Source organism: Lagenorhynchus albirostris, chromosome 2 (assembly GCF_949774975.1).
Source record: "Lagenorhynchus albirostris chromosome 2, mLagAlb1.1, whole genome shotgun sequence".
In the NCBI taxonomy this organism is placed as follows: Eukaryota; Metazoa; Chordata; class Mammalia; order Artiodactyla; family Delphinidae; genus Lagenorhynchus; species Lagenorhynchus albirostris.
Genome location: NC_083096.1, coordinates 131146150 through 131160871, shown reverse-complemented (window position 1 = coordinate 131160871; position 14722 = coordinate 131146150). Strand labels below are relative to the sequence as shown.

Sequence of the window (14722 nt, the reverse complement as noted above, 5' to 3'; positions counted from 1 at the left end):
CCCGATTGCCGCTCCTCCTCCGCGGGTGCAGCCGCCCGCCCTCGCCGCCGCCGCCGCCTCGCTCGGCCGGGACCCGCGGGAAGCGAAAGCTCGGCGGCTCCGCCTGTCAGCCCCGCGGCCACAAACCCGGTGCGGACGCCGCAGCTCTTCCAGCCGTCCGCCGCACCGCGGGGGCCGCGCCGGCGCCGGGGTCCCGCGGACGGCTGGGGCGGCCGCTTCCTCTCCCGCCGCGGCCACCGGGGCCCGGAGATGGTGGCCGCCCGCGCTCCCGCGCCGTAGCTGGGCGCCCCCTAAGTTCGGGAGCCGCCGCGGCGCTGAGAGGCGGCTGCAGAAGGGCGAGAAAGTTTTGCCGGGTGCGCGGAGCGGGCCCTGGGCGCACCTCCCGGAGCTCCCTCCCCGCTTCCCGGCGCCTGGAGCCCGTCGGCGGGGAGTGGGGGTAGGCGGCATGGCCCGCGAGCCGGAGGAAGAGGAGGCGGCGGAGGCGGCCGCCCTGGCCCGCGGGGGTCGGGGCTCGCTCGGCCGGGCTGGGGCGCGGCGGCCGCCCCTCTGGCTGCTCTGCCTGGCCGCGGGCTGGCTGCTGGGCGCCGGGGCCGACGCCGATTTCTCCATCCTGGACGAGGCGCAAGTGCTGGCGAGCCAGATGCGGAGGCTGGCGGCCGAGGAGCTGGGGGTCGTCACCATGCAGGTAAGGGCCCCCCCCCATCGCGCCCGCGAACTTGCCAGGCATCCCGCCTATCTCCTCCGCGCAGAGCCCGGTCCCATCCCCAGTGCAGGTCCCCTTAAACGAGCACCGACCTCGCTGGCATGCACAGAGCCCCCTTTGCCCCGGACAGCTCCGCCCTCCCCATGGACCCCCTGACTACACACCAACTCCTCTTCCAAGCACTCGGGTCCCCTTCCCTTTCTCCTCTGCAGAAGCCCCTGCCCTTTGCACAGACCCATTTTCCCCGCCCCCCGGCACAGTTGCATTATCTCGGCAAGGATTCTCAGGTTCCCTCGCACCTCCTTTCCTAATTTGCACGCATTTCCCCGCAGTCTTTTTTACCCCTCCACCCCTGCAAACTCCCCTTCCCACTTTGTGTATCCATCCCAGGACAGCCGGTCCAGCCTGGCCCGGATGATTTTCCGAGACCCCCAGTGTACCCCCTTGATCACCTCTTCGGGTCCCCCAGACCTGGGCGCTGCAGTGGGCGCCGGGAGGGGAGGCATCGCTGCGTGCGCAGCAGCTCCGGGGCCACCTGGGGTCCCGGCTGAGAGCGGCCGAGAGAGTGAACTCCGCGCTCCCTTTCCCCGCCCGGGTGTATTGGGGGAGGGGCTGGCCTGGTAGACTCCGGGTAGATTCCCGACTCGTCCTGTGTGGTGGACTTTTTTTGTTGTTGCTTTCCGCTGTCGCTGTTGTCGGTTGCGCGCTGTCGGCTGTTTTTGTTTTGTGTATGCCTTTTGGGGAGGAAAAAGGGAGCATAGTGAATAAGGTTCCCATTTCTCTAAATTGTTTACCAGGTCCGTCCTCCCCAGGAGAGGAAGGGGGCTAAAGAAAGATTGCCCGAGGCTAGTAAGGAATCCTGAAGATGTTACTAATAACCAATAGTAGTAAAAAATTGCTAAACAGAAACCACCTGGAGATTCTATCGCGCCGTTATTTTAACCTCCTTGGCCCACTAGTTTAGGAGGAGAGGTTGAGATGACATTCCGAGTCTGAAACCTTTGCTATAACATTCTTCCGTAAACTAACCTCATCCTCTTCTTATGTCTTCTAACAATAATAACGGTGATGAATGTGGTCTTCGAAAGAGCGAAGTTTCCAGGAATGTGTTCTTGGAATAGGTTTCTGATTTCGATTCTACTGTGACAACCCTTCTACCTCCCACCGGGAGAGGTGTTTTAAAGTCACTTGGGACTCAGGTTTCTGATGTCCTTTTTTTTTTTTTTAAACCTCTCTCCCTAACCCTACGCCCCTCCCCCCACGCCCCAGTCTCCTTCCAGGATGATACAATTTTCCTAAAGCTAGTTCCACAGACCTTTACCGCTGTAGTGAAAGACTGTAGGGTTTTTTGTTTTGTTTTAGGAGTGAGGTGAGGCTGAGGAGTGGATGGTTTGCTTGAATGGCAATGCTGCGTTTATTTGCAGGCACCGGCCCTGAAGTGCAATAGAGTCCGATTTTTCTTCACGTGCATAATAGTAGACAAGCTTTTAAGATACGTCGTTTAACTTTTCTATGCAGATCTTTTAGGCTCAGATTAAGTTATAATTTTTTCCATATGCGTTTTCTGATTTCTGAGGATTGCTGACAGAGATCTTAGGAGTGAAGTGACCTTTAGAGGAAATGAACTAAAATGTTAGGGATAAACGAGGATTTCTTTTTCCACTGATGAATGTTTCAATTCAGAGGACAAATAATTGTCTTTTTGCATAGAGACCCTCTTTTAATAAAGGAAATTTAATACGTTGCAGTTTTGGACTGTGTTTGTAAGATTAGCAGGCATTTATCACCTTCATCCCATCACTAGGGCTGGACAAGGAACCTCAGGGTTTTTTTCCCCCTTCACCATATAAGCTAAGGACTAGCTTTTTCTAAGATGCTGACAGCAGTTTTACTGTTTCTCACCCGATCCTTGACAAAAGGTGAAATCGGATCCCAACACATTGTCATTCAGGTAGGGATCCAAAGCAAATGTAGTTTTAAAAGGCTTCCCTGTTGAAAAGGAGACACTTTAGAAAAAAAAGCTCTGATCAGTGGGGGGTTTGTGCCCAAATGGCCCTTTATCTCCTCCCAACTGGCCTCTTTCTAACACCTTTGCAACCTCATTGTGGAAACTGGCCTCCTGGGGACAGGGTTTTGTCTGGTAAAATGTGAAGTGGCTTCTCTCCTTTTTTGAAAGGAGCAGCACATACTGTATTTAAATTCTTCTTCTTGAGCTGTACATTGATCTGCCACTTGCCTCCTTCTGGGAAAATTGGGGAAAGGGTCTCTTTTCAATTTTGTTAGACTGTCAGCTTTTGGGGGGAGGGAACACTTGTAAAAATCTAAGGCAGGTTAGAATTTTTGCCCTTAGAACACAGGTTTCGAGCCTCACATTTTCCTCCGTAAACCTCTGGGATTTTTTCAATGTGTCTGAAATTATATGGGTTTAGCTGCCTAAAGTGCAGATAATATAGTCCTTCCTTGTGACATGTTGGATTTTATAGCTGTGGAGCTAATCTGTTGCTCAGAGGCAGGTAGCCTCATTTGGGCATTAAGGTGAGCAGGGTCAAACTTCCATCTGTAGATACGAGGGGGTTGGGGAGAGATGATGTCTCTTTGCAGAAAAAGAATGTCCTCTCTTGATTAAGGGATTGACTCTTCACTTGACCTTGGCATTTCCAGTACAGTGCAGACCTTTCAGGACAGCATCTTCTTTGACAAGAAACTCTCTGTAGGTCAGTTTATACATGAAAAGCCTATTTCCAGACTTCAGTTGCTGCTGCTGCAATTCTCCAAGGACCGTTTTTAATTTTGAGAAATTGCAAAGTAGCCTTCCAAGGAGGCCTGTTGCCGCCTCTGTCACAGGACAGGCACAAGGAGTAATTTTACAAAAACAAAACCCAGGCCTTCTTTCAGCACTGTTGTTTCCCATGGCATAGTTTTTGTGCTTGCTGATAGAGAAGACAGTTTGAAAAGCGATCTATCTTAAAGATTTTCTTGGAAAGGTTTTCTCATGGAGGCTGCCTGCTCATGTTTTTGTTGTGGTGGTTCCTTTTTAGTAATGGACAAAATTAAAAAAACAAAACAAAAACTCTAAATGATCTGCACCAGCTAATTTTGCCAGTGCCCTGGGAAAGCTGCCACTGAATACTGCCCCCCTGGCAGCAGACCCCATACATCATGGGTAAAAGTCAAAAACCTAATCATCATCTCCTCAGGGGTCTCGTGGAGTGAAGCCATCAACGTTGAGATCTAGGGAGCAGAGAGTGGCTGTGTCCAGGGAGGCTTGCCTCTGCTTTTTCATTCATGCAACAAGTTTTAATCGAAGAGCATCGTAGAGTGGAAAGAACTCCACATTGGATATTTGGAAACCTGGGTTCCAGCTCTGCCACTTGAGAAGTTGGGTGATCTTTATCTGCAAACCTGGAAATGATGATTCTTCCTAGAGATCTGTTCTGTGGACCTAATGGCAATAGTGTGTGTGAAGGCACCTGCTGATGTGAAGTTGGGGCTGGGAACTGTTGATGGACGTGGTTGTTCTTAAATGGAGAAATATTCCTTGGAAGCTGGCTGAGCACAGAGCATTATACTAGCTGGGTGTTTGGGGGATTTACAGGGAGGTATCACAGCACAACCCCTTAAGGAGTTTGCAACATGCAGGCGGAGGTAAGGTTGCACAGGTAAAACAGTTAAGCAACAATGCCTGCTTGTTAGAAGGCATATCGGGCTCTGGGAGCCATTTCACCAGGCACTTATAAGGCCCATTTAACATTATATGACAATACAGGCTTCCTAACAGCAAGGGCCTGGCACACATCCAGGGTGCCCGCCTTGCTCTAACTCAGCTCTGCTGGGCTGGGCATAGTCACTGTGAACTTGGCAGACACACTAGCAGGTTGGTCGGACAGCTGCTGTATGGGGCTTGGAAGAGGGGTGGGTGAGGAGGGTCCTTCCAGCAGGGACAGAAGAAATACCAGAAGCACAAACTTGAGCTTGAACTCAAATTGAAGAAAGAGCAGCAGCCAGGACAGTCATGACTTCAGAAACTGAAGGGCGCTGTAGGGGTGAGGTGTTGACTGAAAATATAGAGCAGTGTTGTAAGTAGTGGCTACAGCTGAAAGTGAAAGCGGAGGCCTTCTTTGTATGCCCTAGGACAGCATTACGTAAGTTCATTTTTCATATTGGCATACATTCAACAAACTTTTGGGGGAGGCTTCTATTCTATGAGGGGCCTTGGGTTCGGCTAAGCTGGGGATACAAGGTAAATAAGGCCTGCTCCAGGCCCTGAAGCTCTCAACTGATGATGCAGACAGATACAAAAGGAGGTGGTATGATACGGGGGTTAAGGAGAGGCAGAGAGGTGTTAGAAAGCAGTGGGCTAGTGCCATGGTAGAGAGAGGAACAGGGCATTATGGGAGTACAGAGGAGGGCTGCCGAAGCCCATCTGGTGAGGTAACGGAAGTTGGCTACTCCTCCTTTGGCCTTTTAAATGAACTGTCCACACACAGAGGCCAGTCCTGCAAGCAGAAACAGCCTCAGACATTAAGGGTAACCAAATCAGCAGTTCACCAGACATTTCTAATGCCCTTTGGTCGTACTGGACAAGGTAGCTGTTATATCTTAAGCACCAGAAAAGGGGGGTGGCTGTGACTCTTGTACCTCTGCATATGGCCACACTTCTATCTCATTTCTTTGGCCATCACGCCCGGAGTTTCTGTGGTTATTGGACATAACCATCTTTGTGGCTCTACTATAACTGCGTGCTGATTTGCAGTTATGTTTAGGCAAGGTTGGCATTTGCCCCTTAATCATGTCCATCATACCAGGAATGGCATGTTTTAGGATGATTTGAACGTGTACTTAGGCAATCGAGAATGTTTTAGGGCTGAAATAATCACCTGTATTTGCAAATAATGTTGTTTGAGCCTATGCCCCGTGCGCAGTATAAGCCCTAGTGGGAAAACTGCAGCCTTGTTTTCTTCGGAGATTGAATGTTTGGAGTAGAGGAAAATTGACCATTGGTGGATGACTTTGAGTTGAACTTGGTAAGAATGAGCGCAAGGAAAAGCATGTTGAATCCCTTCTGAGGGACTCTCACTGGTGTGCTTAGTACTTCCTCCCCTTCCCCTCCACTGATACCTGTCTTAGCTGGCGTCATCGCCTGTGCTTATGCTTTTCCTGCCAGTCGTACTTGAGCCTGGCGGGGTGTGGGGGAGGGGAAGGAGATGGTGTTACACTTTCTAACTTGGTGCTATTTCTGGTTGCTGCGTGAAGAGAGTTCCTTCCTTGAGCTTAAGTGGATGAGCAGACAGGAAACTTGCAGAACTCTGGAAGTTAGGTATTACGTGCAGTGGGATTTGCTTTGAATCTGCTTGAACCTGGTGTAAGAGTGTATTGGAAGTCAAAAACATATAAAGGGCGACAGTTTTGACTCAGCTAGTTATTAACTACGTCACTTCCGGCATGTTATTAAATCACCCTGAACTTGAGTGTCTTCGCGCTTCATTTGGTTAATGGAGGGAAGTATCTTTGAGCACAAAGTCTAACATAGGAACAGTCAGTAAACAGAAATAAATATGGGACAATCTATTTAGTGCCAGGGCACAGAACCTGGAAGCAACAAACATGCAACTCCAGAGCCTGAATGAAACCGAAATCTAAGCTACATGTGGTCAGTCCTCTGGCCCAGGGGTTACCAAAGTGTGGTGCACAGACCTCAGGGATGTGATGCAAAATCATCCTTTGTGGCTTGTGAGGAAAGTATTAGACCTGCTATTTATAGTTATTTATTTACTTTTAAGCTTTCTAAATGCAGAGACTTGAAAAAATATACAGAAGTAAAGAGAATAGCATAAGAATGCTCCTGTACCTCTCACCCAGCCTAAATAGCTATCAATTTGTGGTCACACTAGTTTCATGTCTGCCTCTGCCTCCACATGCTCTTCCCTCCCCCGCAGATTATTTTGAAGCAAATTCCAGGTATCACAGCATTTCATCCATAACATTTTTATTGCATCCTTATTTAATTTCATGTTTTATAATATGCATAATATATTGCTGCACTAGTGTATAGAATTTGCAATCCATAAATACAAATCTTTTGGAGGATATATACTTATAATTTTTTTTATAATGAAGTGCCTGAGCAAAATGATCACTGCGTCCCCTGGCCCTTTACAAATAGCTAGTACCTTTGCCCAGCAGCCTCCTTTGCCTTCCATATGTAACGCCCAAGTTTCTTTTGCATCTGACCCTCATTTTCATGCCTGGCTTTCCCCACGAGGCTGTGAGCTTCCATGTTTTCTTAGTGGCCAGCTTATAGTCTGAGCATATGTATTTGACTGATACGCCACAGGCCCCGTCTTCTTACTCCTACTTTGTCCCTCTTGCAGAGAAGGAAGGCAGGAGTGAGAAAGGAACAAGGCAAAATAAGCTGTGAGGGAGGAGGGGAGGTTGAGGAGGAAAAGCTGATTATATATGTAATGTATCTTCTGATGAGTCTGTCAGCAGATATTCCCTGGGTGCCTTGTTGCAGAATCAGAGGCTGGGAGAGTGCAGGGAAAGTATAGGATACCCAGTGCTTTCCCTCCAAGAGCTGTGTCTTACCAGAGAGGCTAAACCAACTTGAATAGGTCAAGGCAGTATAGAAAGAAATGCTAAAATATGGGATCAAGGTTACACGGGGAGGGGTGGGGGGGTTGCTAGCTCTGACGTTGCCAGGGGTCAGTTAGACAGAATGAGTGAGGCGGGCCAGGTGTAGGTCAGTAGGGAACGGTGTTGGCTGTTGTAAACAGGAGGTCACTGATGGGGGCTGAAAGGAGGCAGCTGCTACTCAGCTTCTCCGATTGCTGCCCGGTGGCAATGAGGGTCCCGTGTTGCCACGTGACTCACTTTTCAGGAGAAGCTGGGTATCTTGTTTTTAGATGAAATCTCTTGATTCTTAAAATGTTGGCAAACAATCCACATTTAAAAAACAAAATAAACAAACAAAACATTGTGTGGGCCAAAGCAAACATGCCTGTAGGCTGCATCAGGCCAGAGGCCACCAGTTTGCGGTGTCTGGATTAGAATTATTCAGTGAGCTCCAGGAGACAAAATCAGTGCTTGTGTGTAAAGGTTATGGGGAAGCAAGTTTCTGTATGGTAGGAAGGACAACTTTCTGATAGAAGAGTTCTAAATTGGATTGCTTTAGGAGATTAGCTCCCTGTCATTCTAATTACTTAAGCAAATGGTCATCGAATGTTTATTTGGTGCCAGGCACTATGTTCGTTCTGAGGCAGCCATCGGTTAATTTCCAAGGCAGTGAACGCTATGAGAAAGGAGGTTCCGGATGCTTGGAGAAAGTATGTCAGAGATGTTAACCCATTTGCGGGGTGCAGAGGGATTCAGAGAGTGCCATTCCCAGAAGTCTCCTTTGTGATGACGCCTTCAAGAAGTGGAAAAACGGCCTTAAGATTTGGAGTTTAGAGAGCTGGAGGGAAGGAAGGGTGCAGGAAGAGGTCAGAGAAGTAGACAGAAGTCAGGTAGTGGGTCCTTGGATCCTTCATGTCCGTCAAGACACATGGCAGGTAACAGAGCACCCAGTTTATACCAGCTTAAACAAGGAAGTAAGTACTGCCTCATGCAATTGGACAGTCTAGGGGAGATCTTTGGGCAGGGCTAGATGAGGGCTCAGTGTGGCCGTACCCTCCTTCCCTCCATTCTCATAGGTTCTCCCCTTTGTTTCAACATGGCTGGCAGTAGCTTCTTAGTGTTTGAGTTGAGAACTAGCTGCTGCTTGTGCCTGAGTCTCTTGTCTTTGGAAGAAATGTGCTCTGGGCAGGGGTGGCGGGGCGTGGCGGGGGGGAGGAATAGGAACCTGGAGAAATGAGGAACTTGGTGCCTAGAAAGCTCAGCTGAAGTGATTTAGGATTCAGGCACCATTAGCAGCCACCACATCCCATGGCCTGCTCTGTACCTAGGTTCTGTCTCCCCCAGTACAGTTCCGGGAGGGCCTGCTTTGCGGTCTCCCTGCTTCTGGCCTGCACACAGGCTGGCTGGCCTCCCACTGTGGTCCTGTGGCCTGCCCTGAGGGGCTGTACAAACTCAGCCTCAGCAGGCCTGCCCCGGGCATGCCTTTTCTCCCTGACCTGTCAGATCCACGGATCACCGGGTGCCATGAGAACTGGGAAGAACCAGAGAGAAAGTCAGATGGACCTCTCGCATTTTACAGATGAGAAACGGAGGCCCACTGGAGAGTGGCTCTCTGGAGCTTACACCAGTAGTACGTGTGGTAGACTTAGAACTCAGGTCTTCGTTTTAGGGTTGTTGCTTTTTGACCTTTTTCACAGTTCTACCCCATGGCAGCTCCATTTTCCTACAGAAGATTGCCTTAAAATGGAAAGGAAACTTGACTTAAGAACCTTTCCATTCCTCTTTTGAAAAAAACTGGCTTATTTCTTTTATGGTTGAGAACTTAAAGCTGATAGTCTAATTTGACAGCTAACTGGGTTTTGTTTTGTCTGTTTGTTTGTTTTAAAGCTACTTAAATACCTAGAAGTCAGTGAGCCACTGAAGAAATACAAAAATTCTGAGACTTACCACAATGTTAGATATATTTAGATATTTTTTAAAAGAACAAATTTAAGTGGTCAATAGCTATTTATAATTGTGAACCTGTACCACCAAAGTAATTTTTAATTAAAAAGATAAAGCAGAAAAAGAAAACAGAACTTTAAGGGAGGAACAACTTTGGTTTTTTGGTATTTATATAAAAGCTACAGAAGGAAATTACACCTGTAATTTTCAGGCAGAGTGCTATTTTAGAATTGAATTTCGGGACTGCATATCTCTCCCCGGTTATTCGAAGTATGAAGTTCTTTCTTTTTGTGAAAATTGTAATAGTATCATTACTTTGGAGGGGTTGTTTGTTTGATTTGATAATGAAACAAAATAAATGTCATTTGAATGCCTCTTTACCTTGCCCACTTTGTTCTAAATTCAAAAGAAGTTTCCCTTACTTCAGATTTACATAGTCACATGATTTCTCAGTTAATTACAGTTAGAAAAGTTCCAACACCCAAATACCAGCCTGGGTCCACTGAAAAGTAGCTTCTGGTCCATATATCCCTGGAAATAGTGTCCTTTATTGTCATTGTAGTAGAGAAGCCAGTGGAGGGAATTCTTATCCATTGTACATGATAACCTCCTGGTTCCGTTCCAACCATAACAGTTATTTTAAAGGCTCGGTCAAAGCCCAAGACTCCAGCACTTTTTTTTTTTTTCTGGATTCCCCTTGGATATTTTTTTTTAATTTTAATTTTTGCATCGAGTATTTGAAAAGATACTTCGAGGCCCTGGTGGAGGGGCAGTGAAAATCGGCAAGCCAGTGAGAATGAACCTGAATTTTTAATTAGGCTTTGAGTTGTTTCTGCAAAGTGTGGAGACATCATTAGTGATGTAAGTCTTGTTGCATTAGCAGAGACTGACATTTCACTTCAAACGGGGAGAGTGCAGCTGTCCTGTGCAGATAAAAGTTGCCAAGTGCAGAATAGCAAGGTGGATTGGTAGATAATTAGCTGTCCCACATTACTGCAGTGTGGAAGAAGCCCGCCAGTCATGGACAGGAAGGAGGAATTATTAGCGGGAGAAAATCCAAGTGTGTCATAAAGCACTTTGGAATCACTTCAGCTGTGGCAGAGCTGATAAGGAGTATGTTAAGGAAACAAGACAAACTGAGTCTAGTATATGATGGCCAGCTTTCTCTCTTTTTTTTTTAAACAAATCTTAATTCAAAAGAGGAATAGCCAGAAATTAATGATCCATAAATACTCTGAAGTACAGATTCATCAGTCTGCCCTGACTCTGCATATAAAATAATTAACCAGCTTAAAATAGTCTTCATAGTTCCATGTCACTTGAAAATAAAGTAAGGATTCTAAATAGGAAAAAAAAAATCACAGGGACACCATAAAGCCTTAACAATTACAGTTCTGTGTATAACCATGAAAAGATATTTGAAGAAGAAATTTTGAAGTCTGTCACCTCCCTGATATGTGTTACAGTATTTATAAGTGGTTTGAGGATATTTTTATGTCCTTATGGGTGGTGCACGTTTTAAAAGTTTTGCTGTTATCTTCGCATTCATCTCTGGGAAAGAGCAGTGTAGAAAGACCTGTTGGGTTTCTTATCAGACATTTGCTAATTCACATGAAACTTCATGGGATTTTTTTCTGTCCACTGGATTGCACCCTGGGCCCCTATCAGGATCCTGGATGCCGTGTCCTAATTCCACCCATGTTTCTTGATTGGCTTTCTCCAAAGCCTGTGCTTCTCCTGGCAGCCCAGGGACAGGAGGTGCTAAAGTACTCAAGGTGCTGCGTTCTGCTTGGATGGTTTCCTCTCTGAATGAGGGCTACGCTTGGCTGCTGTAGGAGAGCCAGATTTCTGCTTTTTGCTGCTTGTCTGCTCCCTCTCTCGGTTGTTCCTACCCTGAGCAGTTTTGGAGAAAGCCTGGAGAACTGAGGTTTTTGGCAATCTTGGCTATTGGATCCAGAGCAGGTTTCACTGACCCTACGTGAACTGGGGATATTTGCCCCTTTTGTAGTCCTTGGGGGGGGGGGACTAGACTGTGTGCTGACTTGTGAACCTTTTCATTTGTTATGGGTTGATATCCCAGAGTTAGTGTAAATTCAGATGACCAAGGAGGCCTGGAAATTTTTATTTGCATCCATGTGTAATCAGTTAACAAATGCAGGCAAGAGTTGCAAACAGTAAAGCTTTGTACGGATGAGGACTGTTAGAGTGTAAGCTCTCACAAGAAAGAGCCCAGATTTATTCATCTGTATAGTCCTGGTCTGTTAACACAGTCTCTGGCACGTGGCGAGGACTCAAAAAAGGTCTGGACTACTGAAATTGTGTGGTCATCTTTAAACAGTAGATTTTGTAACTTTCTAATACTATTCTGAATTTAGCTTTTGCTACTGTTTGTTTCATTACCTAGTCTAGACTTAAGTGAAATGTCTTGAGCCTACACTTGCTACTAAAGATTTAACATGTTTCGGATGAGTGACAGTGTCTAGCAGAGTAAGCACATCAAGACTCTTAAGTATTAGTTGGTTCTGATGTCTAATTTCTTCATGTTAGAGAAAGCTTAGGTATGTATATCGGGGCCATTTAGGAATATAAAAAGTACAAAAATGTGTGTGTACTTGCAAATTGTGTACTTAGAGCTACTTAATCCTAGAGGTTAAATTCATCAGTTAGTTCATTTAACGAATATGTATTGAGCACATACTATATGCCAGGTACTGTGCTTGGATTTGAGTTCGTGGTTAACACGAGAGAGACAGGATCTCTACTCTTACAGAGTGTACCACCTACTAGGGGAAAGAGACATTAAAGAAGTAATCATATAAATAAACATAAGTGATACACTTTTTGAGTAATGTTATGAAGGAAGCAAGGATTATTAGAAAGACACCAGGGAGATCTTTTAAAAATATGTCAGATATGTTGCTTCTCTGCTTAAATCTCTCTAAAGGCTCCCATCTGACTCAGAGTAAAATCCAAAATTACAGTGGTCTTCACAGCCAGTGTGATCTGGCCCCTTATATCTTTGTGGCCTTATTTTTTATCTCCCCTTCACCCACCCAGTTCCCGCCCCCCCCACCCCCCCACCCCTGCCCCAGTTCCCGACACAATGTTCCTCTAATGCTCCAAGCACACACTTGCCCCAGAGCCTTTCTACTTGCTCTTCCTTTTGTCTGGGAAGAGCAAAAAAACTTTTCCTGCCCATCTTCTTTAAAACAGTATCCTCCCTTGCCTCTCCTTACTCTGCCACCTTACCCCATTCATTTTGTTTGTCATGCCTCTTAAGTTCCCACAGGTAAGCTTTGTATTATTCACTTGTTTTCTTATGGAATGCTGCTTGGCATTTAGAATTACTCAACAAATACTTAACTGGATAAGGTGAGTGGGAGTGACAACTCTGGACTGGATGGCATGGGAAGGAATCAGAGGAGGTGATTCAAAGGAGGAGCCAATCAGAGGAGAGGTGGGAGTGGGGCTAGCAAAAGAAGGGGGAGCCAGTCAGGGAGGGCAAGGGCTAGCATTGGAACAGAGGCAAGAGCCTGTGTAGAGGTCTTGAGGCCAAATTTTGGCATACTTAAAGAACTGAAAGATAGCCAGGTGGCTGACTTATTAGCCTGCCAGCAGAAAGATGATGCAAATGAGGAATTTGAACCTTAATTCTAATCAATGCAAGTGTAATTGTTTCCCTATAACTCTTTTGATCATGCCTTTACTGATAAGGACCCATTCGAAAGGTGAAGATGCACGATGAAAGACCCTGGATCTGCAGAGGTCTGGAGGTTGGAAAATCTGTGGCAGGTCATTTGTTTCTCTCTTGCAACAGAGGGAAGGAGAGAGGGACGGGGAGAGGGGGTGGGAGATTACTGCTTCATGAAAAATTTAAATGTGGCTTCATTCTTCTACACGTATAAATTAAAAAAAATACTCATACTTCCCATGTTATTCTTTATCTTGGAAGGGGGGGAAAAACAACTAGAGCAAACTCTGAATACAGCAATGAAGTCCTGCAGTAATGATTTAGATGTACTTTCCCCCCATTGTATTGCATTCATTCAGATAGATAGATAGATAGATTTACACACAGTAAAATGGACTGTTTTTTCTCCCCGCGGATAGCAATGATCACTTTTTAATGGGGCCTTTAAATTTTAGAACCAAATCTTTGTGAAGTGGGTCGAACATTTTTTTTCATTTTAATTTAAAAGTTGTAAAATGTACATAACATACATTTTTTTATCTTCATCATTTTTAAGGGTGCAGCTGTGGCATTAAGTACATTCACATTGTTGTGCAGCCATTACCACCATCTATGTCCAGAACTTTTTTGTCTTCCCCAACTGAAACTCTGTAGCCATTAAACAATAACTCCTCATTTCCCCCTCCCCCCAACCCCTGGCAACCACTATTTACTTTCTACCTCTATGAATTTGACTACTTTAGGTACCTTGTATATGTGGAATCATACAATATTTGTCCTTTTGTGGCTTATTTCACTTACCATGTCTTCGGGGTTCATCCACGTTATGGCATGAATCAGAAGTTCCTTCCTTTTTACAAAACCGTAATTCAAAAAGACACACGCACCCTTATGTTCATAGCAGCACTACTCACAATAGCCAAGAAATGGAAACAACCTCGATGTCCATCAACAGATGAATGGATAAAGAAGATGTGATACACATATACAATGGAATATTACTCAGCCATACAAGAGAATGAAATTATGCCATTTGCAGCAACATGGAGGGATCTAGAGATTATCATACCAAATGAAGTAAGTCAGAGAAAGACAAATATCATATGATATCGCTTATGTGTGGAATCTAAAATACGACACAAATGAATTTATATACAAACAGACTCACAGACATAGAGAACAGACTTGTGGTTGCTAAAAGGGGCAGGTGTAAGGGAGGAATGGATTGGGAATTTGGGATTAGCAGATGTAAACTATTATATTTAGAATGCATAAAAAACAAGGTCCTACTGTATAGCACAGGAAACTATATTCAATATCTTGTGATATATATATACATATATATTCATATATATGTATATATACATATATATGAATATATATTCATATATACACATATATAACTGAATCACTTTGTACAGAAGAAATTGTAAATCAACTATACTTCGATAAAATAAAAATAAATTCCTTTTTTAAGGCTGAATAATATTCTGTTGTAAATATATATCATTATTTTGTTTGTCCATTTATCCATAGATGGTCTCTTGGGTTGCTTCCACCTTTTGGCTACTATAAATAATGCTACTATGAACATGAGTGTATAGATACTTGTTTGAGTCACTGCTTTCAATTCTTTTGGGTATATACCCAGAAGTGGAATTGCTATATCATATGATAATTCTATGTTTAATTTTTGACAGAGAGTCATACTGTTTTCCATAGTGGCTGCACCATTTTACATACTTATCAGCAATTCACAAGAATTCTCATTT

At 45.2% G+C, this 14722-nt stretch overlaps 1 protein-coding gene across 3 annotated transcripts in view; it reads left to right on the top strand.

The window, feature by feature from the left end:
• The first annotated feature begins 319 nt into the window (after positions 1-319).
• Positions 320-14722, top strand: part of CACHD1 (cache domain containing 1) — a 218503-nt gene continuing 204100 nt past the window's right edge. For all 3 annotated transcript variants that reach the window (XM_060139854.1, XM_060139855.1, XM_060139853.1), the window contains exon 1: positions 320-685. In XM_060139854.1, coding sequence (XP_059995837.1) covers positions 446-685 — 240 coding nt within the window. In that variant the 5' untranslated portion in view covers positions 320-445. The remainder of the gene's footprint in view (positions 686-14722) is intronic.